Here is a 15,490-nt window from a genome sequence, read left to right as displayed (position 1 = left end):
ACGTCCTGAGGATGGAACCCAGCCCAATAACCCTTGTCACACCAGCGTGAGACTCGAGGAAGAAATCACACACTAATTTCCTTTAGAAAGCCTTTTTTTTTTCCTTTTTGATTCAACAGCCTCAATAAAGAAAAAGAAGTGATGTGCTTATACACCATCTCCCATGCTGCCGCTGCTAGGCAACGCCTACAATCCCAGAACATCAGCTCAGGTCAACCGAAAACGCATGAACTGATGGACACGACGACATTCGAACTACAGCTGAGCTTCTGCCACAGCCAAGAGCTAGCAGACGGCAGGCAGACCTGCCCGCGGGACTGCGGGAAGAATCAGAGTATTGCAACCAGACAATATGTCCTGCCCAGCAGCGTGCCACCGGGCATGGGACCATGTCCTCCTCCCCTGCGTGGTCTGAAGGGAATACCCAGTCCCTGGCCAAGTAGGTTGCACTCGCACTGGGAAAGGGTTTAACGAAATCGGAGTCGGTGAAGCACCCCGTGCTGTGAGCTGCGACAGGCACTAGATCCAGCAGGGACCACGCTCTCGCCTAATAACCCCTCGCTCCCTATCAACAGGAAAAATCCTGACAGAGCACACCACCACTGCCCTGCCCAAAAGAACCAAAGAACCCAGGCGGTCCCTGTGCATAGCAGGACCTGCCAAGCAGGGCAAAGCAGGTTCCCCAAGCCTTTAAAAACCCAAGGGTAAGGGATCAGAGAAAAAAAAAAAAAATTTTCAACAGTGTCACTGCCCTCAGTAAGTGCCTTATGGAGATGCTCACAGAGCCTGGTCTGTCTACAAGGGTGGGATCCAAAAGGACCCCATCAAAAACTTCAGTCCCTTACCCTGAAATGCCAAAGGTGTCTGTTCTCCCACACGGCAAGCACAGTCAGCTCCCCAGACCCCATCTGCCACCTGCTCCAAGTCCTTCCAAGGCATGCCTTGAGAAGCCTGGAGAGCAAAAGGCCACATCTGCAGCACCCAGAGCCACCCAGACCTGAGGCTTGTCACGCTGCCTCCCTGCAAGACCATCCCCTTGTCCTGGCACCCCAAGCATCCCTGGCAGCAGTAAGGTGCATGAAGCAAATGCAAGCATAGCCACAGCCAAGCCAACACTGCGAGACACCCAAAAATCTCGCTCCTCCATCTCCCAGGTCATCTTTCCAGCCGAGGTGGACAGAACATCTGGCTGGCTTCATCCTCTCTCACGTCCCAGCAGCAGCTTCCGCTGCACCTTGGGACTGAAACCCCTAGCAAAGCCTCAACCCACAGGCGATGCTGTGCCAGGGCAAAAGCATATCCTGCTGGGGAAGGGATGCAATCCACAGAGAAATGCCCGTGGAGCGGAATACTCAGAAAGCAGAGGGTAAGGACGACAGACACCTACAGAGCAGCCTGCGGGAGGCTGCCTACCTCCAGCACCCTTAGGTTTTGTTACAGTCTCTTAGTCCCTATGAGGAGAGGCCCTGGGTGGTTCAAGGGCATGGCGAAAATGCACTCCTGCAGTGGCCCTGAAGCCAGGCAGTCTGCACCCAACCTGGGGAGGTGCGGGAGGGAGACGGCAGCAGGCTCTGGGGAGCACAGTGCGGTCAGGGCAGGACAAAGGCAGAGCAGATAAAGCAGCCCACGCTACCTCACGTGTGCGGTTTGACAGATGGACGGGAAGGCAGCTGGACATGCAGAGCGCCTGGCTGGCGCCCCCCCCAGCCACTACAGTGATGTATCACTTCACAGACAACGGCTCATCTTCCTGGGTTTGTTTTTTTGGCAACTTCATTTTTCCACCCCCCCCCCTCTTTTTTTTTTTTTTTTTTTTGTTTTTTAAATAATCGGTGTGAGTATGTAAATAGCAGCGACCCCACTGACGCGGCGTCCCTCAGCAGCACAGCCAGCTGCAGGGACATTGTGACTGGCTCCGTTTGGTCATTGTCACAGACCTGGGACACTGGAGTTCCCTTACACCTAGTGTTTTCCGAATTCCTGTTCCTGCCCAACCCTCCTCAGGCATCACTTCAGCACAAACACCTGCCCGTCCCCACAGCAGACTCCACACTCCGAAGGGGATCTCCCCTCCAGACCTCCCTGGCTATGCGAGTGGTTTGGTTTTCAAACCGGACAGTTGAACTCCCTCCAGACTCGCTGATCTCTCGTCCTCTGGCAGCAGGAAGAAAGACTGGCCATCCTTTTTTCCTAAAAATACAGAGGGAGGGGGGCCAAACGCACCATAACACGCATGATCTTCCGCAAAATCTGTTCAAGCTGATCCACGGCTCCCCCAGCCCACTCACACCAATGAGGTCTCAGGTTAATAAGCAGTGCAGTTATTCAGCTATCTGCTCGTAAGTGGTAGGTGTTCTTGGGCAGGTTGCCTGCTCCTGCCAACTCCCCCACGACTTCATGTTGTCAGCACATCTATATTTAAGACTGGGTTTTTTTGCCTTTGTTTAAAGGGGTTTCCTTCCCTTGTAGTAAACTGAAGAGTTAATAGAAAAAAGTAATTCAAAAGTAATCCAAGCACATCTGTAATTAATTCTGCAGGAGAGGGCAGAGCGATGTGAGTCAGAGTTGGCACGCAATTCCTGGCTCCTGGTGTGCAGTCCCTGGGACGGACGGAAGGTCCCTCCACCACAAGCACGGCTAGAAGTTAGATTTGGAGTGTCCAAATATGCAGATGGGAAAGTGCTTGACATGAGAGGACCACTGTGCTGCCAGCTGAAAGAACTTGACGTCGTTCCACTCCACCCCATCGATCAGGACTGCAAGGGAGGGTAAAAAGAGACGAAAGTTAGAAAATAGTGAGTGGAAGTGGCCAGTCTGAAACAGCTTTGCTAAAAACTTCCCTCTGCAGCTGGCAGAGGAAGGCCTGGCCACATTCTGTGCTCCGGTCACGCACTGCTCTGCCTGGCCACCCCACAGCTGTAAATAGCTGCACACAGGCGGGAAAAAGGCTTGACAGCAGACCAGGTTTAGGGAAAACAGCTCAGATTGTTGTTCCAGCATCGCTCACTGACACTGGAGCTCCCCAGACTGCTGATTTCAGTGTCACCTGATCTGATTTCTCAAATTTCCTAAACACACTTCATTTTCTTTTTTGGGCAAATGCATTCTTACAGAGATGGACATCAGTCTCTCCTCACTGGCACTCTTAACCAGGAGATCTGTGTCTCCTGAAGAGGCGACACATATTCTGTGACCACTCCTCAACATTCCCCAGTCTCACGGGGAGACTAGGTCAGGATTAAGGAGATGACCTAAGCAGATCCCTCTGCTGTGAACAGCGGTGGGGATTATCAGCTGAATAGGCTACAGGGATATTTTTGATACTGGGATGCACAGCTCCACTGACAGCCACTTTAGGTCAGCCTGCAAGATGCACGTACAGCTCCTGCTGTGGTGTGCCTCTGTGCCGGAGTCCTGCCTAGAGGAGCAGCCACACTCTCGCCACCCTCCACTGTCACTTTCCAGACATGCAAGGGAAACGGAGAATGACAGGGAGGGGAATGGAGCCTGGCCCAGCCCTTGTCCTCATCCAGGGCACTGATTCAGAGGAGTTGCTAGGTAATGGAGGATTTTCCCACATCCCAGACCTATTCCCCCATGCTGGACACTTCCAAAGCCGTTCCACAGGAACACCCCCATTATGTTTGCTCCAGGGCAGGACACCAGGTCAGGCCTTTGCCTGGAGGACAACACTGAGCCTTGCCCCAGAGCCTGACAGGATGCCAAGCGCCGCACTTACCACGCAGCATGTTCTGCTGATGTTTCGCTGTGCATATCAACCTGCTGATTCCTTCAATACACTGGCTCTTTGACTCAATCTCCTTGTCTTTTGTTTTCTTGGGCAAAAACATCACTGGAAGAAAATCAAAGCAGCACACAGTGAATCTCTGCCACTCACAGGAGCTGTACCAAGACTTGTTTGGGTTTTTGCATTTAAACATTCATGTCTGAAAATTCTAACTCTAATTTTAACTCCTAAAACCGCCCCTGTCTGGCAGGAGTTTGACTGTGTCAGTGCTCAGCACCATCGCCCATGCACATGGACATCTTAGCCCTAAGCATCTCTACATGAAGCATTCCCAGCTCATAACCCAGGCCCCAGGGGGCACCTTCAGGATAACTCCTGCTGCTCTGCTGGGACACCACGGAAAACAGCTGCACCTGTACCGGTTCCCAGCCTGCGCCCTGTGCTGGGCTGATGGGATCAGCCGGGCGGTCGCACCACCTAGGGGGAGTCCCACATACTGCACACAGCTGCCAGGCAGCACTGTGCTCCAGCCTCCGATGCATCTGCAGGCAGGTTTGCCACACCAACGGCAGCCCAACATGAGCTGGGCTGCATAGACACCTGGAGAGCAGGAGGGACTACCAACTGTGGGCAATTGGTGGAGAGGGAAGGCATTAGGAGAGCTAAAAAGGGTCCAGTTCCCTGACAACTGTCCAAATGCAGGAGCAAATATGTACACAAACTGGCTGCACAAAAGCTGGTGGTGTTGAACACCACTGCTCCAGGCTGGGCCGGCCTCAGTGAAGAGTGTTTTGAGTGTCTCAGAATTGCTTCTCCCATAGGTGTGCCACTTAAAAAGGGTGTGGTCAGGGGTGGGAGCACTGGTACCAGCAGTGCCACAGCTACGTTGGCCCAGTAGTGACCTGGCTCCAGTTATCCAGCCATGTCCTGCAGCCACATGTCTGAAAGGTCTGCTGGGCTTCTCTTAGAGCCCCCAAAACCCCTGCTTCCACCAGGAATGACTCCCAGGCCCATGGGCAGGAAGACTGTCGTGAAGGACAGCTATTGGCAGTTGAACATAAATGCAGAACTGCCTTGCTGCTTCCTTGAAAACACTTCTCTGCAGAGCTGTCCTCAATTTCTAATGTTTCACATTACCAAAATCCAGGAGCAAATACCGAATTACTGATGATATTTAAAATGCCTTTTTTTTGTTTGTTTGGAGAAAATAAACTCAAAGCCATGATTTGAAGAGCAGAAGATTAAACAAGGAAAAAGTTAACATCAGGCTTTGCACTGAGAGCATTTATCTTCTACCTCCTTTCATTCCACAAAGCACTCTGTTCAAGAACACAAGAGCTCCTGTAGAAGAGCTCACATTGCTGCAACACTAATCTCAGTGACAACACCTCTGTACATGCACACCTAGCAATGGCTTCGCAGGTCTGGCTGGCGCGTTTTGCCTGGATGCAACAGTAGTATTTAACATGAGGACACCACATCAAATCCAGCAAAACGTCTGCTGGGGCTGCTGCCATATGCTGCAACATGGTGGGATGCACACGTGTCCTGCCTCTGTCTCCACCTCTGTCAGGTGGCAGAGGAGAGACCAGAGCTGTACAGGCTGCAGGGTCTGCCCTGAACTCTGGTGGTTGGGGCACAAACTGCCTCTTACCTAATCTGACACCCCAAATCAGCACCAGTGGGCTCACAAGGAACACGCAGGATCAGCATACCTCATGGCTTTCTGCACAGCCACCCACAAATGTCCTTGCTCTGTCCCCACCTTTGTTCTTTTGGGCTACACCATCTCAGCTGTTCAGCTCTAAGTGTGACACACTCCCTTTTTACAGCACAAAGAGGAGCCACCCTTTCAAACTCTATCACCTTATGCAGTCACTTCTCATCTACAGACAGACTAGGATTTGGGGGATAAAAATATGACTAAGGTGCTGTAATGCAGGACTGACAAGTCAGGCAGCCCTGGAGCAGCAGAACAGGGAAAGCAGCATTGCATTCTTGGCCTTTGGCAACAGTAAATGTGTCCACTTTACCTTTCTTGTTCTTCTCTTTTGTCACAACGGTCATGGACATTGTTGGAGTGGTGGCAATCTCACCGCTGGCAGGTAACCTGCTGACCTGGAGAGACCGGAAAGTGCATTTCAGTGTGTTTTTGGTAGTGGAGGGGTCCTTCTTCTCCGGGTCTCTCTTTCTGTCCACGGGTGGAGCTGCAATCCAGTAATCCACCTGCAGGCCCATCAACTCAGCACCGAGGCTCTGGCTGGAAAACAAGAGAAGGTGGTAATTTCTGTACAGCACTCAGCAGAGTTCACCACATCTGTGTTTTGTCAGAGTAGCTGCCACTCCTGACCAGATGGTCTGAGGACAAGCGCCTGGCTCTTTGGGAAACCAGGCAGCAACGTTCCACAGCGAGACCCGATAATCACAAAAGCACAAGTCATCACTCAGTGATGCAGTCTGGGTCACGTTACGTGGTGGCATCAGCTTGACAGCACAGAACTGCAATGAGCTGAGACAAGCTGACCTGCTGTGCAGCCACAGGGACGAGCAGCAGGAAAGGAAGAAGACAAGCAGTTTCCTAATGTGATTCTGAGTTCAGTGACCCAGCCAGCAAAGGTAACCCCTGAGATGGCCCAGATCACTTCTAGTTGTTGAATGGGGAAGAGGGGCTGTAAGCACTTTGCTGCTGCCTCCTGAGCACTGACGAGTGCCTCTGGCCAGGCACAGCACTGCCAAAATTGTCTCTGAACTGGGGTGAACAAAGAGCTGATGGGTCCCTGAACATCAGGCACTCAGGTCCCAGCCTCCCTGACTACTTCCAATTTCTATGTCCGTGAGCTCTTCCTGCCACCAGCTGCTTCCCTTCTTGTCCAGATGCTCCACCAGGTCACAGAGGATCTCTGCTCTCCTCGGGTTCCTGTAACAGAGTTGGCACTGGGCGATCCACCGCACAGCCCTGCTGCGAGCTGGGGAAATCCTGTGCTGAGAAAATGCTCTGCCAGTCCTGTGATGTTTGCTAAACAGCAGCAGATTTCAGAACATGATCTGCTGTTGAAAACTCCCGCGAATCATGTGGTAACAGACATGCATCACCAAAACACACTGCCAGCCTTTCTTGAGCCAGAAAAGGGAAGATGAGCAGCCTGGGAAATTCTACCCCTTGCCCACCTCTGCCTCTCGCTAGCTAACCCTGAGTGGAACAGGGTATTATCACTCAGCAGACCTACCGTTGACAGCCTGTACTTCTTCCTACACAATGACAGAGTGTTGAATAATACGCAAGTGCTAGACAAAAACCTAACAATTTATTGACCGGTCTGTGTCCCCTGTTCGAGAAATGGCAACTGTTAAGGATCTTGGTCTTGAATGAAATACGCATCCCTCTACACTGCCTGTCTAGTAAGAACCTCTCAAGGTAAAACAAGGACAGCCCATCATTAAGCTCCTCTCAGCAAATCATCTCCTTTTCTTTGCCATTTACTCAGCTGAAAGCCAGACTGCAAAGCAGAGTTCATCTTCGATCACCAAAACCAGGTTTTGGCTTCTCAGGGCAACTTCAGAGGTGAGATTCTTTAAGGATGATGTTTTGGAGACACAGCTTTGGATTTTAAGGCTCCTTTGCATCACATTTCTCATCTCAGTTGTAAAGACAAAGCATCCTAATGTTCACTATGCCCAGGCAGGATTTTCTGTTCCATTCAAATTTAGCTAAAGTTGGTACAGTACAGTTGGACTCAATGACCTTAAAGGTCTTTTCCAACCAAATGATTCTATGATTCCTGGTTAAACATGTGGCTTAATCTTTCAGTCTGGGTCACCCTCCATCCCCTGTGCTGTCATATACAGATCAGTGGAGATGAAACAACGTTGAACCTAAACTTCCTCATTTCTTGATGATTTTACCACACAGCATGAAACCAAAAAGTACCAAATTCCTAGAGCCGGGGTATTGCCTTCAGATATATCATGCCCATGGCTCACAACTTTAACAGCCTACACTCTTGTGGGTACAGGTTCCCAAACCACTTCCACCTTTGGAGAGCCCACACAGAGCTCACACATGAGGAGTCACAGCTCTGCCCTCCAGAGCCTGCGCAGCCCCCAGCCCTCTGCACTGCCAGCCAGCTACTGCTGGGACCGGCCTGGGGCAGACAGGACTCTCCTGCCACCAAACTACAGGGGGCCAACAGGAGGGACCTGGGGAACTGGGCTTCCTGCACAGGCTAACGGCCACCTTGCAATTGCTGGGCACCTGCTAAACTGGGACTTCCACATTGCCATTTCCCTTTGTTAAAAGGGAACTCTCAAGCCAGTTTAAGAAGTCAGAGGTTAAAGGTCCCCATTCTGTCTCCAACAGGGACAGCAAGAGAGGCTGCTTAGGGAGAACACATGAGCCCAGCCCCTAACTGCAGAGCATTCCCTTGGACTTCCCCAGCCTGACAATCACAGGATTAGGGATGTTAGAGGGGACATCCCTGAATCATCCTTTAGTATCCATTAATGGATCTCCTGTTCACTAATTTGCCTAACCCCTCTTTGATCTGCTGATCCTGCTGCCACAGAAGCAGACAAGGCAGACATGGTCCCAATATGCCTTTCCTGCTGTGTGTGGAAGTCCCTTCCTCTCTCCCTTTTAACTGACCTCTTACCAGTGTCGCTGTGTGCCCCCAGGTCTTGTACCACAGGTTTGGTGAATGACAGTTCAATATTCAACAAACCCACCACCACTGTGATTTTGCAAAACTTGAGTGGCTTACCTTCTTTCCCCTCATTCCCCAAACTGCAGAGTACAAGTGCTTCTAGTCTCCCCTCACAAAGCTGCTGCTCTGCCCCCTTTTTAACTCCCCATAACCTTTAACTTCATCATGTGTTTTTGGGTACCAGAACTGCACACAAAGTGCTAAGACAGGTACACCAACATTTTGTGCAGCAACAAAATGAGAGTCCTGGCCAGGGCAATTCTTTACTAGCAGTTTTCTGGGGGTTTCCTCCCTTCACCCAAGCCAGAGCTTCATGTCACTTACACGTGCTGTCTCCTTGCTGTTCTGATATGCTTTCAGGCACACACATGAATGGGAACTGCAGTTCCACTATGCCACCTTACAACTGTCAGCTCTCCCCTCATAGAAGAAAAGCCTGCTCCTTCCACAGAGTGTCTCTGACCTTACACTTGCTTGGTCCTTAAAAATGTAAGAATTGTGAGGGATTAGGCTAGCACCCATGTGTATTAGAGTCAGTATTTTCTTTGGCTACATATCTCCCCAAGAGAATCCAGTCTCAAATGGAAAATACCAGCAGATGGAGAACATAAACCTTCCCAAACAGGCTGCCACAATGGCTCATCAGAACCAGGATTTCTGCCAGACTACCAGAAACAAGGCTGCCCCTTCTAGTTCAAATGTGTCTGCCCTTGAGAAGTGCAGCCTTCCCATCGAGTGCAAGATCCCCTCTGCCCTCCCCAACTTCCAAGTGTTTGCTAGGGAGGAAGAAAGCAGAGATACGGGTTTTCCTTTGGAAGAGTTTTCCTCTCTCATGTATATGTCAGGTAAGACAGCCAAGAGAGCTCTAAGGAGACAAAACATGCTTTACCTTGAGGATGAGAAGCTGCCTGTGACAGATGGTGAGGAAGGTGGTGTGGGGGAGGCTTCTTTCACAGCAGGAGACACAGAAGGTGGGGTAGAAGAAAGGACACTGGAGCTTGAGGGAGCTGCGTCATCAGAGTCACCTTGCAGAAAAGAAGTCAAACTGTTTGTCTGGGTTCGTCTCACAGCCCAGCACATGCAGGCTGGTGTAGCTCAGTCTCTTTGCCCACGCTCCTGCTGGACAGGTTTTGTTCAGACTCAATCCAGAGATCAGCTAGCCCATCAGTTCTGACTGCCTCCACACTTAAACAATGGGACTTTCTATGTTTGGGTAAGAGGCAGGCACAGACATTCACACTCCCCTGGGCTCCCCATCTGGCATCTGCTCTCCTAGGGTTTGCTCCCAGCTAATTTTGAGCCTCCTGCACAGTCAAAGCCAAGCCCATTGATCCCTGCTGGGGAATCTCCCCCCTGCAACCACTGCAGGGCAGCACCACTCTGAGACTTGGAAAATCCAGTACCTCTGGGCTGATCACAGGGATCTCCCCATTCCCTCTGCTTCCACCCTCCACAACCAAGGCATCGTTCCTTTCACGTTGGCCCTTTAGGATGGTGGGAGCACTGTAGCAGCAAGGAATGACCCACAGAAGGGCTGGCTCCACACACAAACCTATGTGTAACCCAGGCCACAGGAATCTGGGTTTAATAGTGGAGCAATATAAGAAACAATCCCAACAGACAAGGAAAAAAATATTCCTGACTAGTAGTGCATATGAAGGAGGAGAAAACAAGTTCATGTTGATAAAATAGCAGTAACCTATGTCCATGTGTGTAAGCAAGCAGTATCGTGTAAATCAGCTTTGCACTCCCCCAATGAAAAACTGGGTCTAAATTTGTTGTCAGATTGGCAAATTGGTTGCCTATCCTGGAGTTCCCAGTGTTAGGCACATGCTTGAGACTGATTTTAGTAGGCACTTGAGCCCAGTGTAGGGAGACAGGCAGGAACTTCTGATGAACTGCCTCCCTAGTTTGGAGCAAGAACCTCAAATACAGCTGCGAATCCACCCCACTGAGAACACACTTAAAAACGTGTGTTTGCACATACATGAGTGGAGCTTCCCTGGACGAGGGTGTGGAAATTTCAGCTGGCCTTGTAAAGAAACAAGAAAAAGGGCCTCTTTCAAGAGAGAGGCCTCTCTTTCTGCAGGCAGTCGCTGGGAGTCAAGGCAGCAGAACTGGGAGCTACTAAAATTCGCCACCTTATAAAACTCCAAGACATCAGCAATGGACAAGTTTGTTCAGCCTGTGAAGTCAGGCTCCCACCACTGGTATGACACAGAAAGCACACACAAGATGCTTGTTACCTGACGTTGCAGAAGATTGTTCCACTATTCCAACCTTCACCACCTAGAGGGGGCAAAACAGAAGAGCTCTATGAAACAGGAGTCCCCTGAACTTCATGAACCCCCAACCCCAAACTAAGTTCATCCCTACAGCCCCCTCGGCACTGTCCCTGCAGTCAGGGTAGTGTTACAGTATGTTAAAAAGTGGAGTATTCCAAGAGCCGGGCAGGTCCCAGCAGTGTCCAGCCAAGCAGTACCACCTTGTGACCCTTCCCTGACCTATACAAAAGACAGCACAGACCCTATGGAGCTGTTATAGACCTGCACAGCTCCGAATAGCCCATCATCAGCCCCAGGATATGGCAACTACAGTGCCTGTCTGAGACACCTGTGGGAACAGGGCAGGGAAGAGAAAGGAACATAAAAATCCCTTTAGCATTGCTTTGATACACCTGCTAATTACAGACATACTGCTTCCACTGCACAAGTGCAGTCACTTCTAGGATGCAGCATAGCTGGCCTTTGTTAGAAAACCACAAAAGAAAGAAAGTACAATTTCTGATCAGAGTTTTCTAGTCTCCAAACAAGGGAAGTGTCCAGCAAAGAAGATAAAGCTCCTAGCAAAACCTTTGGGCACAGACATTGAATCATAGAATGTTTTGGGTTGGAAGGGACCCCTAAGAGGTCATCTAGTCCAACCCCCCTGCAGTGAGCAGGGACACCGCTAACTAGATCAGGTTGCTCAGAGCCCCATCCAGCCTGGTCTTGAATGTTTCCAGGGATGGGGCCTCCACTACCTCTCTGGTCAATCCCTTCCAGTGTTCCACTACGACATGGACAGGTCAGAATGATCCAAATCACACTGAAATAAGGATGCAAATGTGTTCTGATATGGCCAACCACCAGCTAGTATGTTTAGGTTAATGATAAATGCCACTGGCAATAATTTGTGGAACAGAGCATGCTACAAACACAAGCTCCCAAGAACACACTATGCCTAGAAAGATAAAGTGACCCTTGGTGATATAAAACCAGGGACTTTCTGTGGTGATAATGTGCTACAGTGCACAAGGATCATTACTCTCGACACTGCAGAGGAAAGGCCCTTATAAAGGTCCTTAAGAAACTTGTATCCAGGGCTAATGTCTGCTCTATATAAATGCTGACAAATGGGACGGAGCTGCAAAGGGATCTCAAGTCAATAAAACCTGCTTTAGAATGAGAAATGATGTCACACAGCCTATTTAGTTTGAAAACAGAAGATCATTAAGTTCAGACATGACCATGTCCAGACCACATCTCTAGGGAGTGCATTTCTGTGCTATGGGATCAAGAAAAAGGACCTAATCATTAGAAGCAAAAAACTTTGCACAGTTTGGGGGGGGAGGGGGGGGGCGGGGATATGCTCAACACTAGATCTTGAAGAGCCATCAGGTTCTCTGGTGGATTCTCTGTTAGCTCCAGTCTTGGAGGAGCCATCGTGAACGCAGCAGTGTGTGCAAAGGCTCCCTGAGGGGCCACTGGCTTGGGAGAAGGAGGCTGCAGCTCAGTTTGGCCAGTCTCCACCCAAAGGGCAACAAATCACACTCTGGAGTCCAGCAGTCATTTGTGCTGTATGTGTTAAATGCCAAAAGGATGTTTCACAGACTGTAACTAGCTGTGAGCAAGAGGAGGTGAAACAGAAGAGTGAGGGGAAGAACAAGCAACACAAAAAACTGCCTACAGCCACCTTGATCTGCAAGCCAGACAGGAAATCTCTTCTGGCCTTTTCCCCCTCACTGGCCGACTGAAGATGCTCAAGTTCAGACATTTGAGAGGAAGACAAGGTTAAACACTTTTCCTTCCCTCCACTCAGGCAGGCGCTTGAGACCGCTGCAGTCCCAAAAAAGCCTCCATCCAGGAATGCTGCAGCAGCCAGCCTCCTTTCCCATCAGGAAGAAGGCACATCCTGTTAACTCTCCTGGCAACTGGCTGTCAGCACAACGCAGGCGCATGACCACACCGCCTCACCGCCCAACCCTGGCTTTCGCGTCCGACTGGCCCCTTGTGAGGCTCCTTTCCCACCACTTCAGAGCCTGGCTGAGCAGCACAGCACTGCCCTGCTCACTTCTGGGTCAAAGACTGTACAACCCAGCTGCAGGACATCAGTTTTTGCATCCTAAAAGCCAGAGTCAGCCAACATCAGGAGTCGCAAACCTAAATATTGCTGGCTCCCTCTCTTCCTTGGCCAACAGCTCCAAGCAGGCTGCAGGAGGGAAAGAGCTTTGGTTTTCATTTTCAGCCTCAGACTTTGTGAGACACCTGCAACTGGCCTTTCAGAGTCTCTTCAGATATGTCTCAGGGGGAAGTACTGTGTCAGGAACACTTCAGAAGCAAGAATAAGCAGCACTGATTTGACCCTCACCACCAGCCAACGTAGGAAGTCAGCCTGGTGCTTTCAAGGCAAGCTTTTTGGGGGGATTGCAGTGTTGTGCACACAGAGGTGTTCACTCTTCCCACTTTCAGACAATCAAATCCAGACTGGAAACACATTGCTAACGTCAGGACAACGATCATTTTAGAGCAACTGGGCAAACACTCTGAGCCCCATGTGCTTGCACATAGCACTGAACTAAATCAGCACCAAAGAAAAACTTTGCAGAGCCTAGCAGCTATAGTGAGACAAGTCCAGGAGCTTCCAAGCCCTTCTGGGCTTTTCATGTTATTGGGAAAGGTGAAACAACTGTATCTTAACAACAGTTCTTCACCAGCAATTGCAGTCTGTGGGAAGGACAAGATCATAGCAAAGCTCATCAGCATGGAACAAATTGGGAAGATGCATGTGTCTGCTTTTGCAGAAGAACTCTTTCCTTTGACAAACTAAAGTAGATTGTCATCTCAGGAACACTGCAGAGAGAGACTCTCACTCCAAAGGGACACCAGAGTGAAAGCACGGTCAGCCCGAGGGCAAGAGAGACTAAGCTCTTTAAACGCCTTGGGATTTCAGATTAGCTCTGACGCACTGACAGGGATAGAAACAGGAACGCACACAAGTCAGCTTAACACAGAGAAGGCAGAACAAGATAGAACATGCAAGAAAGAGAAGCTACAAGAGAGCAGCAAAAATTGTGAAGAGGACATCCAGTAGCTGAAGAGCAGTCAGGGGCTATCCTTTTGGCTGCTAGTCAATGGCTTTATACCTAAAACTTAATGAATTGAAGAGCATGATCAAGTAAGGGGAGGGAAGCTAGAAAAGGCAAAGTACACAGTGCACAAAATACACTGAGAGAAGCACAAATGTACCCCTGCCTAGATACTCTGCACTTGGCCACCTGAAGGTAAGGAGAGGAGGAAAGGCCAGGGACTACTATCCAAAATACATATTCACATAATAAAATGTATTAAATAGCTACTGCCCCAGACTCAGACTTAACAGTGGTATAAATGACCTCCTAGTGGGATGGACTCTCCGCTTCCTAGGAGCGGATGGGATATTAGGAGGACTGAAGACTGTTCACGAGGAGCACACAAAGGACTGGAATAACAAATTTGGCCAAATCAATCACCCAGGGCAATACTGAGCACAGCGACCCTGAGATCAGGTTTCCAGGAACACACCACCTTCCTCTACACATGGCCCAGCAGCAATTCTCCACCAACTAGGTGCTTTGGTCTGCAGCAAAGACAGGCTGTGGATCAGAGCACTTCAGCATCATGCTCTCCTCTCTGTACTGAGTGAACAAGGCAGTATCAAGGTGCCTGCTTCAGTGCTGGCAGGCATGCAGCACAGAGCTGCCCAGAGCCAGCTGCCTGGAAAGTAAAATACACCTTGCAGTTTGCTGAGGGATCTTAGAGGTTTGCTTATGTACCAGGCAGTTGCATCCAACCATCAGATGCTCATGCTGACACTCTACCTTAGAGCACCCAGTGCTCCTGCTCTACTCCAGAAACCAGGTAAATTTGGATTAACACCCGTGAACGTAATCCTACTGGTTTGAGACAGTGTAACTACGATAACACTCACCCCGACAAAGGGAATGAACTTCTGCGAAGATTCTTCATCAGGGCTAAAGGCAAAGAGAAAAAAGTTGTTAACAGCTTGCTTCCACACCGGGCACAATACTCACTTTATATGTTGCATTCAAGCATGCAGCAGGGACGGACAGTATGCAAGCGCCAGTCCAATGTCTCCTCTCAAGGCCCCCTGCCAGCACGCTAAGAATCTGCATGGGTGGGGAAGAGCACGCAGCTTACGGCACACCTCTGAGGGGAGAGAGGTCTCTTCCTCCCTCCCTCCCTCACGCTTTACAGAGAAACATGCTTTAATGGCATGGCAGTCATTACAGACACGCGACCTCCTACTGCAAGGAAATGGATCTGTGCCACAACAACACGGAGAACTGTGCGTTACTTACTAGTCCCTGAAGCGCTCTGCACGCATGGCCTTCACGCGTCCCACCTTTGGAGTCATGTGCCATACCTTGCACATCCCAGCATCGCTAAAGCAGTTAGCCTGCCACGGGGTTACAAGCCGTGACACGTGGTTATTTGTATAGCACTAGCAAGTACACACACACACACTCTCATGCACACAGATATATGTTCCCTGCCACTGGGAGCCTGCAGTCCCTTAGACAGGCACACTAGAGAGGTCGGGCACCAGAGCACACCAGGTAGATCAGGACACCGACTCAAGAACAGCAAACAGCTAAACCAAACCGAACAAAACGCACACCACGTCCCAGAAACAGCTGAAGACAACACTACACACATTTTGAAAGCAGGAAGGCAGCAGCCCCTCCTGCTCTGTCCCTGCCCAGGATTCAGAAGCCAGAGGG

The 15,490-nt window shown here is 50.1% G+C and overlaps 1 protein-coding gene across 7 annotated transcripts in view; it reads right to left on the bottom strand.

Moving 5' to 3' along the window:
• Positions 1 to 1,815: 1,815 nt before the first annotated feature.
• Positions 1,816 to 15,490, bottom strand: part of PACS2 (phosphofurin acidic cluster sorting protein 2) — a 48,949-nt gene continuing 35,274 nt past the window's right edge. For 6 of the 7 annotated variants that reach the window (XM_035900781.1, XM_035900778.1, XM_035900779.1 and 3 more), the window contains 6 exons: positions 14,677 to 14,719; positions 10,695 to 10,737; positions 9,338 to 9,473; positions 5,782 to 6,008; positions 3,740 to 3,853; positions 1,816 to 2,756 (listed from right to left, as the gene is read on the bottom strand). In XM_035900781.1, coding sequence (XP_035756674.1) covers positions 2,638 to 2,756; positions 3,740 to 3,853; positions 5,782 to 6,008; positions 9,338 to 9,473; positions 10,695 to 10,737; positions 14,677 to 14,719 — 682 coding nt within the window. In that variant the 3' untranslated portion in view covers positions 1,816 to 2,637. Of the gene's footprint in view, positions 2,757 to 3,739; positions 3,854 to 5,781; positions 6,009 to 6,041; positions 6,666 to 9,337; positions 9,474 to 10,694; positions 10,738 to 14,676; positions 14,720 to 15,490 lie in introns of those variants that run through there. The other variant, XM_035900784.1, reaches the window with a different exon arrangement.

The sequence above is a fragment of the Egretta garzetta genome, unplaced genomic scaffold, assembly GCF_000687185.1.
Source record: "Egretta garzetta isolate BGI_Z169 unplaced genomic scaffold, ASM68718v1 scaffold598, whole genome shotgun sequence".
In the NCBI taxonomy this organism is placed as follows: Eukaryota; Metazoa; Chordata; class Aves; order Pelecaniformes; family Ardeidae; genus Egretta; species Egretta garzetta.
The sequence above is the reverse complement of the archived record's forward strand: the minus strand, read 5'-3'. Positions and strand labels throughout refer to the sequence as shown.